This window comes from Lycium ferocissimum, chromosome 3 (genome assembly GCF_029784015.1).
Source record: "Lycium ferocissimum isolate CSIRO_LF1 chromosome 3, AGI_CSIRO_Lferr_CH_V1, whole genome shotgun sequence".
Taxonomy (NCBI): domain Eukaryota; kingdom Viridiplantae; phylum Streptophyta; class Magnoliopsida; order Solanales; family Solanaceae; genus Lycium; species Lycium ferocissimum.
In genome coordinates, this window is record NC_081344.1 from 61,974,776 (window position 1) to 61,991,090 (window position 16,315).

Here is a 16,315-nt window from a genome sequence, read left to right on the forward strand (position 1 = left end):
CATTTTCTTCCAATCTTCTATATCAAGAGGACAAAGGGTCGCATTTCATGCCAATGTACCGAGAAAGCTACTCAACCCTGCCACATCATCTTTAGTAGGACCAACAGGTTGACCGAGCTTATTGAGTACAATCAATTTACGTTCATGTCTTCCGTGTACACTTACCATCTTTGTTTTACCTCTTTTTCTTTTTTAAGTGGAAGAGCCTATAAAAATACACGAACCAAAGGTAACTACCAAATCAGTATTGTTATTCGATTTTATAATTGAAATATGATGTCAATATTTTAAAATAAATCTAAATATTCTTGCCTTGTTCATCACATTGTTCATTTCCTGCAAGAGTAGTAGAATTCAATTCCATTTGTGCCTCTACTGATTGTGTTGTAAGGATGGTTGACTCAGTTTGTATATGGCCTCGTACCTCTAGTTGTTGTGGCACTAGTAGCTGATGTTCTTCTCTTGCATTTGTCAAAAGTTGATGCTCTTCAGTTGACCTTTTAGAACTAGTTGGGACAGTTATTTTTCTGGCCAACAACAACTTTTTTTGGTTTGCCAAAGATATAAGTGCTCCAGCCGGAACGATATTGTTCTTGTTGCTTTATTCTTTAGTCTTGAAGACTCTCGTTGCATCATGAATATCAAGTAATGCCTATTGAACAAAATAGAGAGACACTATTTAGACTTGGCTAGCAGTCTTACCAATTAACAGAATATGCACAACAAGTCTATTACTAGTTTTTCAGATTCGCTTATATTTAGATATGAAAATAATCTAAACAATTTAGAATCAATATAAAAAATCATATCAGATAGATTGGCACGCACTTGGATTTAGTACACATGTCGAACTAGATTTGCTTGATAAATTACCAAGTCGTGTTAGGGTGAATTTGTTGGACGAGTCTACTGGGAAAACAGTGGAGGAATTTCAGCAGACTGTTTATGACAATCTCCCGCCATATTGCAAATTTTGTCATCATCAAGGGCATGAAGAAACCAACTGTAGGTTGATGTTGAAAAAGAGGATGTCGCAACAGAAAAATAATGATGAAGTTAGTAAGGATGTTGAAGGGATTATAGAACAACAGCATGTGGACAAATTTGATGGGGATTTGCGCCAAATTCTGAATGAAAAAAGGAATAAAGCAGCTGATGGTGGAGGAACGTTGGCTGGAAAGTCTCATGCTGTAAATTGTACAAGAACATGGTGCGAACAATATAGAGAAACATGCGTAGGAAGCACTATTGGAACCAGCAACCAATATTAATGTTGACCAAGCATTAGTCTTATCATCTCTTCTTGTTAATGCGAGGCATAATGCAAGTCAATGGCATACTCCAAACAAAAAGAACCACAAGCATGATAATGGGCAGAACCTACGACTTCATTGGTTTTGGCACAAGAAAAATCACCTGATGTTAATGGTGGGAAGGAAGGGGTAGTTACAGGTCCTAGGAGCATACAAATAAATAATAAGTTTGCAGCTCTAGAGGATGGTGAAATTGTGGAGTTGGTTGCAGCTATTAAGGATGGCACAGGTGGGGATGTTACAAGAGATCATGTTGATACAGTTAATCCTAGTGCTGTTGTTACTAACAAGTTTGCAGCACTGGGTACTGGTAAAGATGAAGATGTTGTAGAGGTGGTGGACGTTGATGCTAATAAGCAGTTGGTTGCAACTGAATCAGGCAGTGGAGAAGATTGCTAAACCATTGAATGATAATATTCCAATGGTGGAAACAGTTGTTGACTCTGGTGATCAACTGATAGAGATTCAGGCTGTTACTACAGGGAAAGAATTGGTTGTAGCACCAGCTGTAGAAAAATTGGTTGAAAAACCAGTGACTGAAAGTGCACCGGGTGTAGAGAACAGGGTTGAGAAACCACTGAATGTGATGGCAAAAGTGTTCACTCCTGGCAAAAAGAAGAATTCACCTGTTAAAACAAAACAATGGGTGGAAAATTCTTTTTCTAAACAAACACCAGTTGTGGCAAAAAAATATTAAAGGGCTGGTTACTATTAATCAAGCTTGTCTTGATGTTCCTTCTACTACTAATGGGACTGGTGGAGAAAGGAAATTATAGAGTGATCGCGATGAGGAGGATGTTGAGGAAATGGAAATTCAAGGTGACAGAGAGAGGTTGATCAAGAGCAGTCCTTTGATTCAATAGGTTCATCACAAGATGTTTATGCAATGTTTAATAAGGTGGCAAATGAAGAAGAGGTGATTAAAAAGGCATGTCCAGTAGTTAAAGCTGCAGATAAGATTCAAAGTACAGAGAATGAGGAGAATGCACACCAGTATAATGAGCATTGTGAAGCTGATGATTTGGTACAGTTTGGTACTAAGGTACAAGAAGATACTCATGATGCTATAAGTGTGCATGTGGATAAGCAGAACATTAATCCCACTTCTAGTGTTAACATGCACCCTATACACAAGTATCGGCACATTACTCGGGAGAAAAAGATGGCAAGAATTCAGTGTAAATGTGCAACATGATCTTAAAGCCAATTCACGAAACAACTTAACCGGTAATGTCAAGGATTCATGGTAACTTATCAGAGATAGCAAGAACCAAGGAGGGGACAAAAATTGACATGGATGAGGAGTCTATTGCACAAAATTTCCACAATGCTGCAAGGGATGGGGATTTATCTCCTAGACAGGCGCAAAGTGTAAAAAGGCACAAAACTCATGCAATGAAGTGCAGCTGGGATGGTAAGATGACTGCGGATTTTGTTCCAAGACAAATACCAATGAGACAAGCAAAGAAGAATGTGGCAGTTCCTACCACTTCAATAAGGTCCACAAAATCCAAGAAGAAATAGAAAACAAATGGGGGAAAGGAAGATTGCAACAACAGAAGTTGAATCAAAAGAAACAGTAGAAGCAGAAGCAAAACCTGAAGCAGAAGAAGAAATTACCATACCTGTAGCTTGAAGAAGAGAAATCAATCGCAAACCCTCAATAAGCACCCTGGGAAAAAATGTAAGAATCAAGAAGAGGTTAGATGATGCCCATACGAGTAGGAGAGACATGAAGACCAAGGTAACTAACGATAAGCAGAGACTACTACTAATTTTACAGTTGCATTGCACACATTACAAAATTTAAATCAAGATTGACGTGTGAAAAAACAATTAATGTACCACCTAAAAAGACAAAAGTACAAAATAATCAAAGTGGCAAGATCCACATTCTTTTCCAGTTTTTTTCAAAACGATGGTACAAAAAAGAAAATGTAACAGAGAAATATTCTAAAGTTTCCATATTTGTATATATATATTTAAAAGAAGCTGAAAAGTCCCTTCTTCAATCATCAGCCACCATCCAATCCCAATCAGTATCATCAAAGTTATCCTCTTCTTCTGATGTTTCCATATCTTCTGAATCTTGTACATGAGATGGCATATCAGTGACATCACCAGGTACGTCTTCTCTCGACCATGTGAGGTCAACATTGGGTAATCTATTTGATGAACCGATGTCATCATTGGGCTCCCTCCAAAATGTGTCTCCAATATTAGGGCAATTCTCTTTCTCCAAATCATACAAATCAACAGGGACTTTGTTCCTTGCATAATAAACATATTTCTCAATTGGATCCTCCACATAAAAATATTGATGCACTTGAGATGCTAGTACAAAGGGGTCTTCAGTACTACATAATTTATTGAAGTATACCCGAGTTAACCCATATTCATCTATTTCATTATGAAACCAATCACATTCAAATAATACAACACTAAAGCAAATCCAATAATCAATCTCAATGATATCCTTAATAGATCCATAATAGACAACCTCTCCATCGATGGGATTTTGCTAACAAAACTATCCGTCATTGCTGACAATGTCACTCCATAATTATGAGTCTTGCATCTGCTATCCCGCTTCATTGTATGAAATCAATATCCGTTGATGAAATATGCAGTATATCTTTTTGCCACCGTATTTGGCCCTTTAGCTAGCTGTATTAAATGATTGGGCACCTCAATGGTTTTAACTTTCTTTTTAAACCAATTGGCGAATTCTCGACTATGACTCTATGCTCTTAACCATGCATTTGATCTACTATGATTATCAATTAAGCTCTTATGTTCCCTGCAAACATCCATGTTCCAAATTAAACTTTATGATACAAGTTTAGAAGATCAATCATATAAATGAATAATGAAGTTTATAATACAGGTGATAGATCTTACTTGATAAAGTTCTCCACTTGTTCATCTCCAGTATTGAACAAAACATATCGATGTGTTTTGGAACATAACTGTAAATTCATGTCAAAATTCTTGTTTTTTTTTCCCCACTTCCAATTGGATGGCCGGTCTTAGGGAATATAGGTGGCAAATTATTTCCCTCTTTTTCAATTCCCTCATCAACCTCTGATTGATACCGACTAAATCTTGTTTTCACTCCATCATGTAGGTATTTCGAACAAAAAATCAAGCACTCTTCGGCCAAAAACCCCTCCACTATTGACCCTTCTGGATTAGATCGATTACGAACAAACCCCTTAAACTTACCTAAGTTTCTTTCAGTGGAATACATCCAACGAAGATGCGTCGAACCCCCAAGCTTAATTTCATTTACTAAATGGATGGGCAAATGTACCATTATATCAAAAAAAAACTTGGAGGAAAAATCTTTTCAAGGTCGCAAACAATTTCATTGATCTCAGCTTGTATTTTATCGAGATCTCTTGGCCTTATAACCTTGCTACATATGGCTCTAAAGAAGTTCCCCAACCTAATCAAGGCCATAGAAACATTCATGGGCAATATTTTTCTAACAGCAACCTGGAGCAAGTAATGCATTATAAAATGAGGATTATGACTCTTGTATCCTGATATTTTCATCTCATCCACTTCCACACATCGTGATATATTTGAGACACAACCTTTTGGTAATTTGGCATTTTTTAAAATAGTGCAAAACAACTTCTTCTCTTCTGGTTTCATGGAGAAACAACCTTTAGCCAAATAAACTTTTCCATTATTATCTAATGGTTGAAGCTCTTTTCGTATCCCCATTTCTTGCAAGTCATAGCGAGAATTTACATGATCCTTTGACTTTCCAGTTGCTAAATCCAACAAAGTCCCAACCAAACTATCACAAACATTTTTCTCTATGTGCATCACATCAAGATTGTGCCTCATTTTGTTATGTGCCCAATATGGCAATTCAAAAAAGATGGATCTTTTCTTGCATGGACCCTCAATAACCCGACGCCGTTTCTTTTGGTCCTTTCCAAACACATTATTGAATTCGCGCAGTTCCTCTAACATTTCTGTGCCTGACAAGGGAGTAGGTGTAGATCTATGATCCTCCTTACCATCAAAGGATTTCTTATATCTTCGGAATGGATAATCAGGAGGCAAAAATACCCGATAACCCAAGTAACACATCTTACGACTATGTTTGACATATTGAGAGCATGTGTCATGATTACAAGTTGGGCATGCCTTTCTTCCTTTAGTGCTCTATCCAGAAAGCATTACTAAGGCTGGAAAATCACTAACGGTCCACAATGAGGCTGCACGCAATTGAAATGTTTGATTAGAATCAGCATCATATGTTTCCATCCCCGTTTCCCACAGTTCCTTCAATTCAACAATTAGTGGTTGTAGGTACACATCAATATCCTGTCCTGGGGATGATAGACCTAGAATGATCATAGACAACATTATATACTCCGGCTTCATGCAAATCCACGGTGATAAATTATAGTTCATTAACATAACAGGCCATATGCTATGGGAGATGCTTCGAAACGGGTTGAAACCATCACTTGAAAGACACAATCTAACATTGCGAGGATCTCTAGTGAAGTGTTCGTGCAAGGAATCAAAATCCTTCCAAGCCTCCCCATCAGCAACATGCCTTATATTCCCATCATTGGGTCATTCAATAGCATGCCATTTCATAGCTGCACTGCCAGACACATGAATATTCTTCAAGCCTAAGGCCAATGTGAAAGCACTAAAACCTTTTCGCGAGTTTTGAGCTTACATTAGTCAAGAGATCAGTAACAATCTTCCATCTAGAAAAGCCACACATAGAACAATTATTTGCCTTTGCATTTTTATTCCAAAATATCATGCAATCATTAGGGCATGCATGTATTTTTTCATAATTAAGACCCAAATCTTTTATTACTTTTTTCGCCTTGTGGAAAGACTCGGGTAGCTGAGCAAATGGGAATGCCTCTTTTAACAAATCTAACAAGTCTCCAAAGGCCACGTTACTAAATCCATGAATGCACTTGAACAAGTACAATCGAATGGCGAAACTCTGGCCAGAGAAATTCTCACACTCCGGATATAACTTTTGTTTCCCTTCCTCCACTAATTTAAAAGATCTTTTTGCATCTTTAGATGGTCCCTCTCTCACTCCTTCATGACTCAAGTCACCCTCAACATCCTTAAAAGTATCATGAAGTAGTCCATCAATATCATCATGCATGTTGGAACCTTCATCATCATTGCTTGGATGTGGATTATTTCTTGAGGAAAACCCTTCCTCGTGAAAAATCCATTTGGTGTACCCTTGGACAAAGCCATAAGCAACCAAGTGATTCTCTACCACAATTCAATTATGCCAATTACAATTAGCACAACTTTTGCAAGGAAATAATATTTCATTTCCTTGGGAAGCTCGTTCAAACGCCTTATCAAGAAAATTACTCACTCCATGCATATACTCATCGGTGGATCTCCGGAGGCCAATCCAACTTTTATCTCCATTATCCATTTAATATTAAATATCCTATGTGACACCAAAAGCAAATCACCAAGATAAGAAACAAAAGAGAAGATTATGAATATCAGACCAATACATTTGTTTTTCTGAAAAAACTTATATTCAGTAGATTGTATTTTCACAAATAAAGTGCCTTCAGTAGATATTGAAACATATACTCAAAAGTGGACAAAAAACATTTTTTTAACAAAAACCACCAATCAGATTGATGGAGGTTTATAAATCAAAATATTCTTCTAATGAACCAAAACTGGTTGAAGGAGAAAAAACAGAAAAAATAGCAAATAAATAAGCCTCTGAACTGAAGAATCTACTTCAATGGAGATGCCTCCAACAACCAACAGGATCCAACATTTACGAAAAAGATTGAAATAAAACCAAAAACAAAAATAAGGAAACAATAAAGGAAAAACATTTTTTCAGCAAAACAACATTTGTATACGGATAAGCAAAAAAGACAATTCGAACTTGTGAAGATATTGCAAAGAGACAATAGATGCCACAACAAAATAGGACAATCTAAGCCAAAGTCCGAAACAAAAAATTATGTTTTCAAGAAGAAGAAAGTTAGTGGGCGTTGGCTACTTAATCCAGTTTTTCATAAACTCATCTTCAATTTTTTGGTAATATCATTCTCTAGCTTCCATTTTTGGGTAAGATTATACAAATCTAAAGAAACCAAAAGCACTTCATTTTCGTCTCAAACAACTTCCAAACAAACTAAAAAAGAAGTAGAAAAAATGTAAATTTTCATCTGAAAAATAGTTATCAAGATAAAGTATGAGCTGAGTCAAAAACTTACCCCACATTGTAAAACCAACAAATATCTCCTTAAAGATTGAAATCTCATCAAAAATAAAATTAACCCATTTGAGAAATGAATGGATTCAAGCAAATAGCAACATTAAACCCATGAAAACATGCAAGAGATTCAAAAAAAAAAAAAAAAACAGCAGCAGCACATTCTGACAGTAGTTCAATAGAACATAAATGAACAATGTTACATTACCATAAAGATAATCTCTCAAATTTTCATAAACACAACCATCAAGAATATCTTAAAGAAACTCAAAACCAAGTCGCATATGTATATTTTTCAAAAAAAAAAAATTAACTCAAATTAAGCTCAAGTACCTTCAAAAGGCACCAATAACAAGCATCTTTCTAGAAAAATGCCTTAATAAGATTCAATATATGAAAAGCAATGTACTAACCTTACTTACCACACTACACTTCTACCACTTCCATTTACATTTAATTCTAAATACCAACAAACGACATGGCATCTTGATACATAAGCAAAAGCCAACGAAACCATCAATGAAACAAGAGTATGCAATCTACTTTTAAAAACCAGCTTTGCGTAATCTTCGTGATATCTCTTTTTATTTTTTTGCTAGAAGTATTCGGCAAATAAAAACACAAAAACAAAAACAACAAAGTAAAAAAAAAGTCACTTTTATTTGAAAATGCATTCTTATTTGTTACATTCGAATGCAATAACATAATATTCACTTTTCTAAGTAAGTAATAAAATTCAATAGGCTTGAATTTCTCTAGTTTAAGGTTGAGAATTTTGTTGACCTCTATAATGGAGTTTTGAAGGGTATTCTTCACTTTAATTTCATTCCAAACAATGTTGAACTCAAAAATTAGTGCACAAAATCAACTCTAAACTATAAATTGGCTTAAAAAATTGAAAACCCAACTTCTAAAACATTAACTCTTCTCAAACTGTTTTTAATAGATTAAAATCACAAACATAAATTAGAAGAAAAAACATCTATTTCACAGAAACCCATTTGTGTATTAAGCTTTTCCAAAAACCGTTCAATGAAATTTCTAATATTAATGAAATATATTTTTTTTTTAACCATTACCAATACCAACTAAATACACCATAAATTCATAAAGATCTTTTCTTTTTCTGTTCTACCCACTATAAAGACTTGTAAACTTCATTCCCCTGCCCATCCATAACAATAAAGTACCAACCTTTTTTAATTTTGAAACAAAATTAAACATGGGTATCTTATCTACCAAAAAAAAGATACAATCTTTAAGCCTTTTAAAGCATAATAAGCAAAACCCGAAAATCAATCTTCATTTCTTTCCACTTTTCAACAGCGTTGAGGGTTTTACACAAGATTAAATATGGGTATATTATCTACCAAAAAAAGATCAAATCTTTAAGCCTTGTAAAGCATAATAAGAAAAATCCACAAACAAATCTTCACTTATCTTTAAGGGTTTTAACACAACAAAGAAGCCAATAAGAAGAATTGTAGGTATGAAATTTATCAAAAGGACATATCTTAGATCAATACAATGGGCTGAGGAATCTGAAACTTGGGGAAAATATTGCATTTAACAATATTTCTAATTTTCAAGAACAATACAATCAGAAAAATCAATGGATGATGTAGATAGAGAGGTGCAAACCTGTAGATTTGGCCGTGGTATCTTTGTTGGAGAAGAAACTGAAGCGGCTAAATAGCAAAGTCGCCTAGTGAGCTGTGGTAATATGACCAAGGTGGAGAAATTTTGGTGTCTGATATGTCCAAAGGGTTTAATACTAATATGTTTACAAATTTTATACATTGACCCAATTTTAGGATTTATTTCTTAATTAAAAGAGGTTTTTGGCGGGTGTCTAAAAAACTAACGAGGGAAAATAATTGGAATGTGGAACCGTAGAAAGAGCTTTTTTTTTTAAAGAGCCGTTGCCATAGAAAACCTATTGCAACAGTTCGGAAAAACCGTTGCAATAGAATGTTCTGTGGCAACGGTCATGGGACTAATACAACGGTTTAATTTTAGAAGTGTTTGCTTAGATCCTGGGGATATTGCAACGATGAAAACAGTTGCAACAGATAGTCTATTGCAATGCTTGTATAACCGTTGCCAGATAACCGCTGCAATAGGCCTATTTTCTAGTAGTGCCAGGACCACAGCTGCCCAACATTTTAAGTCTCCACTTCCACAAGAAACATTGCTTTCCGATCTAAAACCGACAACTACCTTCCTGAAAGAGCCTATAAACCATTACCATATAGCCACATCGTAGCCCACTTAACTTTAACGACCGAACACGAAATCCACTCCTGTACAAATTACAACCTTAACCTGACGAGCACGTTAGATACCAATTGTTCCCTTCCTATTAATCTACCCAAATACTCATTCTTACTACTCTGTCCCATTAACACGAAGGTACTCATAGCCAAATATCCTAAGAAATATTACTTTGCTACGCGTTTCCTACAAAAGTTGTCCTTCATGTCCTCATTCTCAGCTTCTCTTCTTTATTATATGCAGTCACTATACTTTTTCCCTAATTCGATGATCCTTACCGAACTTACACTCGTGCCATGCACACCATCATACTACCCTGACGAAATTGAAACTTATTCCCAAAACCAATCATATCCCTAACAAATCATTCTCTTTAAGTCATAAATGCACTTCTGCGACTTCCGAGCAATCATATCCCTAACAAATCATGTGACCCTTTTGTACATTCTCTCCTATTTCTCAAGAAAACCCCCACCATGAATGAGTCTTAACCACTATCCCACACAACTGAAACCTCTAGTCAAAGCTGGACACCGAACTTAGTCACGCATCCGATTCAGGATGACACATCTCATCCCATACCAAGCCATGTCATAACAAAACCGCTCGCATTAGAATTTAGGAACGAGTTTCCACTATTTGTGGGAGAATTAGACAAGAAAATTCAAATACCAATTGGAATCTACTAGATACCGATTTGAATGGAGTAGCATGAAAGAATTGGAAGTTTCCTAAATGTCCTATAGCCTCTTGCAGATAAGTACGGAGCTCATCGTACCAATCCAGAAGACTCTACAAGAGATGCTTTTGTACTTGTAAGATCGGTAATCTGTAGGCTCTGAGACCATCTTCACGATTCAATTCGTGAATCGTGATGATACCTATACTATCCCCCCAGGTAGGTGAACCATTCCCAAATCATTTTAGTCATTATAAGAATTATGCGTAAATAAAAAATGATTTAGCTAACAGATTCAAATTATACAAATGGTAAGTGCGGAAGTAATAATAACCCCAAAATCTGGTCTGGGCTAGTAGAAAAGCTACTATTGCATAGATATAAGTCTGATAGGAAGTACAAATATCATCATCGCCTCTATAAATACAAAGTGTGACAAGCAATAAAAAAGCAAGAGTTCGGTCATGATCAAGCCCAAAAGCTCACCCCGGAATCCACAAGTAGACTGAATCACTCTCGAGGACGGATAACCGTACTCGCAGACTCAAAGAAGAGTATAGTAAGAGCAGCACTAGTACAAACAATAAGTACTGGTATGTATCATAGGTCGACAACAATTAGTTCACATACATGAAGAAAGAAATCAATAAGTAAGCAGATAAGCAATCAAACATGATCACAAATCACATTATCATAATAATCAAGGACTTTGGCCCACATATACGTCGTACATAAACTCACTTTCCAAGTCGTAAGCCTAGGTGAAGCTTCTAAACCACAAGTTTGTCGAGTCTCAATAATCTCAAATCGATAATCACAAATCCAAGCCCCGAACTCTAGGTAGAAGTCACTAATCTACAACTGTCCAAACCCATAATCGTACCTATGCCACAACAACGGTACAAGCAAACCCAACCAAATCAAAAATAAAGAGCCATATGATGATACAAGATAAAATGTAATGATGTGCATTGCAATGCAATGCAAAGCACTGGCCAAATACCTCAAACCTGTATACACATGCCAAAGTCATTAATTGCACAATACTTATGACCTGGGGGTACCCATGGTGTCCATATACCACTCGCTTCGGAATAGATCCCGGATCATGAGTTCCCGCAATAGGTCACATCCTCACTCCCTGTCAAATGTGCCTTATACATATCACAAGATAGGCCACATCCTATTGTGAGAACTCATAATCGAGGTCACCCCTTGTCAGATGTGCCTTATATATATTGATATAGTATACAAGATGAGTATTCATAATGTGGTTCAAGTGTAGAAACCCCAATTTGGAACATCAACACAGATGTAAGCATGAGGAATGAGAATGAATGCATAATACTTAACCGTGAAATAAATCAACGGCCTTCAATCAAAGACAGAGTCTATAACAAGAGAAATAAGAGCCCGAGGCCGCCGGACACCATGCTCACCCTGGAAAACTCAAGTAGAAGCTGAGGAGTCGATCAATCACGAGTCAGAGATGTAGATTCGACCTGGTACTCTGCATTCATAAAATAATGCAGCAAGTGCATGTTAGTACAAACAACAAGATCGGTAGGCATCATCTACGACTCAAGCATAGTTAGCACGATTCAAAAATAAGCGCATAAGCAACAAATAAACCAACCAAGTACCAGACAATATAATCGTAACCGAGTATCCATCATCACCTATGTAAGCATCTAAACCCCGATATAATAAGTCTGAGTACATCCGATTCGAACAAATCACCACGATAGAATCATCACACTCTAATCATCACAACACAATTACCACAATCCAGTCATCATAACATCTTACTCAAGTTATAATGCAATGCAGTGCAATATGGTATGAATGTGATGCCATGCAGTGCAAATGAGGTGTACACATGTACTCCAGACGGAAATATCGACGTCTCGGTAGCACAACCCAGCGTGACTCACGAAGTTTAAGTGCCACCCATCCCGGATCTTTGCCCAACAGACAGACGGGACCCTGGCTAATTGCTTACAAGAGGAGTCTCACCGACACCACCCGAAGGGACCCGCGGAGTCCATGCACTAACAACGATTTTGGGATCACATTGGAATCGGCCATGCAACAACGATGCCCAAAAATAACCATCGGACATCGGCCTCCTCACAATTACTCAAAAGAGTCCGTCAAATATAAGTTTCACAAATTAACGATTCCGGAATTGAACCTCGGACATTGGCCTCCTCACAATCACTCAAGTAAAAGAGTTTATCAAGTATCTTTTTCATATAAACAATGATTCCGGAATGGATCTTCGGACATCGGCCTTTTCACAAACACTCAAGTAAAAGAGTTTATTAAATATCAGTTTCGCTCAATCAATGACACCGGATCATCACCGGATATCGGCCATGCATGATAAGCATGAGAAATGCGTGCAATGCTTATATCAATCATCAAAAAGCAAGTTCAATATCACAACTACCTCAACGGGGCACACCAACAATGCATCACATCACAATACAAACAGTGGGTATGTCAACATATATAAATCAAGTACCAACAGCGGGTACGCTAATAATGTATCAATAATCTCAAGTACCAATGGTAGGTATGCCAATAATATATCAAAGTACAAATACCAACAACGGGTCTGCCAATCCTATCCAAATCAGGACAACATGCAACAATCGTTATCTTCCAACTACACATGGCATTATGCCAACACAAATGAATAATCGACACATATAACGGGGTGGCTAGTCCCAACACACATCAGGGCCCAACCTAAGGCACTATCTATCCCAAATTCACACCTGAAGGTTCATATGCTGTCTCCGACATCATAATCTAAATATGTGATTCACTAAACTATGTCTCACCAAGGGTAAACCATAACCTACTGGTCATTGAATCGTAACAAACAAAGTCACTCTTTTGCCTTGCCCTTCCTTTGAAGCTCAGAACCAAAGTAGTCTAAACATAATCAAATTCTATATTAGAAATCTTGAAGAATGATACTAGTATTGCCATGTTATCAATTAGGTCCATTTTAACCCTAGAAATTATGAAAACGGGCCCATAAGGGTAAAACTAGAAATTTGAAGGCAAAATACCAAATTAAGCCTTAGATGATCATAACTCAAACATTAATTATTGATTTGACTCAAGAATTGGTCTAAATCTGATTTCAAGTAAAAATCCCCAAATTGGGTATGAACCCTAATTCTCCAAATCTGAAATTCAATGTTAATAGTGGAAGATGTGGGGTTACTAAGCTTAGATTCATCATATTTTAGCATCAACATCATCTATTTATCAAATATAATCCTAGAGAAAAGTCTTCCCAAAACCCTCCTTCAAATTCCATTTCTAAGGGAATGGAAAGGGAAAGGGAAAATTCTAAGATGATAGCGATTAAAGAGGTGTAAACGATTAGACAAGGTTTTACCTCCAAGAATTTCTTCAATTTTACTCCAAGAACAGTATCCCCAAGCTCCAATATCGAGATATGAAATAATGAGGATCTAAGACTCATTTAAGGGATTTAACTGCCCGTCACCCGCTTCAGCGGTACTGTGACTGTCCTAGCGGCTACCTAACCGCTTCAGCGATCAAGCCAAAATGGATAGGACCGCTTTAGCGATAGGGCTACCGCCCCAGCGGTGCTACTGCCGCCAAAGCGGACACCAGACACTAGAACTTGGCCAAGCTTTTTCGTTTCAATCCGATTTTTCGACTAATCCCCGAGACCATTTGCTCACATACCAGATACCTAGTCTCACATAAAAATGCGCTACGAACGCAGTTGTGTCCTTGGAATTCCCAATGGAGGTCTCATTGACCAAGTCAACCACCGATGCCTTAATTCCCATTTCCCATCCAACGTCCCGAAATGCATCCGAATGCATTGGGAACCGAACCAAAAGTACACACAAGTTCTAAACGACTATCCGAACCTCTCGGAATTAACGGAATCCCAAAAAAATTTCATTTGCCCAAAAGTCAAGTTCGGGTCAACCACTTTCACCTAAAGACTATACTTTCACTAAAAATGCCCGACTCCGGCCTAGAAATCTCGGGAAGCGTGTCAATAGTCCTCGCGGGTATAAAGCAAGCTAATCAATGCTCACGAACGGGCAAAAATGCCAAAAGGACTATAACGACCAAACGGGTCGTTACATCAGATACCAATTGAACCGTTGCTCATCCTCGAGCAAAGAAAGGAAAGAAAGTCAGGAAATACCTGAATCAGTGAACAACTGGGGATACCGGCTATGCATATCGGACTCAGTCTCCGAGGTAGCCTCCTCAACAGGATGGTGCTTCCATTGCACCTTCACAGATGCAATCTCCTTGGACCTTAATTTTTGAACCTGCCTATCTAGGATCGCGATAGGCTCCTCCTCATAAGTTAAATTCTCATCAAGCAATATCGAATCCCAACGGACAATGTAGGTACCATTGGCGTGGTGATTCTTCAACATCGAAACATGAAAAACTGGATGGACTCCCGCCAAGCCTGGCGGTAATACCAACTCATAAGCTACATTGCCGATACAGTCCACGATCTCAAACGGATCGATGTATCTAGGGCTCAACTTGTCCTTCTTACCAAATAATGCAAGAACGGAAATGAAAACAATAATAAAATGCAAGAAATAAAAGAGATAGATAATTTGACACAACTTAAGACCTAATTTAGCAACCAAAATTATAGAAAACTAAAACCTCTAAATTAAGAACAAAAGAAACACCAAATTCTTAGGATGACCAAGAGGGATTTAGAATTCCCTAATAACCAATCCTCTCAACAATTACTCAATCAAAGGCTTTACAAGCTCTCAACTCTCAAGAGTTTTACAATAGAAAATATCAATATTCAAAATAGTCTAAATCTTCCAAATGAAAGAAAATACTATTTGTACTAAAGCTCAAAAAAAGAAACTACATTATTACACTTTTACCCTTAATAAAGTAAGGGCCTTGTTTGGGTGTCTTCTTTTGGGAAAAGAACTTGAAATTACAAATCTTCAAGTAATAGCCACATTGCGAGCATGACCATCTTCAACCCTCTTCTCCAAACCATCCTCCCATGCTATCATGAACACTTGAAATTCCCGAGAAGGTTCTAGAATGTATTCAAGTGCGGCCCTTCTCATGAACAATGCTTTCATAGCTTGAAGTTCCCTCGCTTGGCTTCTTGTAAAAGGCCTTGATGCCACTCGAGTTGTATCATTCTCCCCTTCTTGAAGAGACTTTGTCCTCAAATTTAAGGGATCATCATCTTGCACAACCATGAGAGAGATCACAGATGAAGGTGTTGTGGACTTGGTATTCGGGTGGAAGATCAATTTTGTATGCATTATCATTGAGCCGTTCAAGTACTTCAAATGGACCATCGCCTCTAGGAATCAACTTGGTCTTTCTTTTGTGGGAAACCTCTCTTTCCGAAAATGTACCCAAACCCAATCACCCGATTCAAGCACAACTCTTTTACGGCCCTTGTTTGCTCTCTTGGCCATTTCGTGGTTCTTCTTCTCAAGGTGAAGCCTCACCTTCTCATACAACTTCTTCATGGCCTCGGCTCGTTTATTGCTATCTAAACTCAACACAACATCTTGAGACAAAGGGGTTCGATATAAAGGGGTTAGGGGGTTAAAACCGTAAACCACTTCAAAAGGTGACATGCCAATAGTGCTATGAATGACTCTATTGTAAACAAATTCTACCAAAGGCAATTGATCTTCTCAAGATGCTAGTTTCCTTTTAACCATGGCCCTAAGCATAGAACCCAAGTTCTTATTGACAACTTCGGTT

At 37.3% G+C, this 16,315-nt stretch overlaps 1 protein-coding gene across 1 annotated transcript; it reads right to left on the reverse strand.

The window, feature by feature from the left end:
• Nucleotides 1-3,176: 3,176 nt before the first annotated feature.
• LOC132050351 (uncharacterized) lies at nucleotides 3,177-5,940 on the reverse strand. Its single transcript, XM_059441581.1, has 2 exons — nucleotides 4,215-5,940; nucleotides 3,177-4,113 (listed from the first exon to the last, which is right to left on the reverse strand). Exon 1 carries the CDS (start codon nucleotides 5,418-5,420, stop codon nucleotides 4,629-4,631), a length of 792 nt encoding a protein of 263 aa, XP_059297564.1. The 5' UTR covers nucleotides 5,421-5,940; the 3' UTR covers nucleotides 3,177-4,113; nucleotides 4,215-4,628.
• Nucleotides 5,941-16,315: the final 10,375 nt, after the last annotated feature.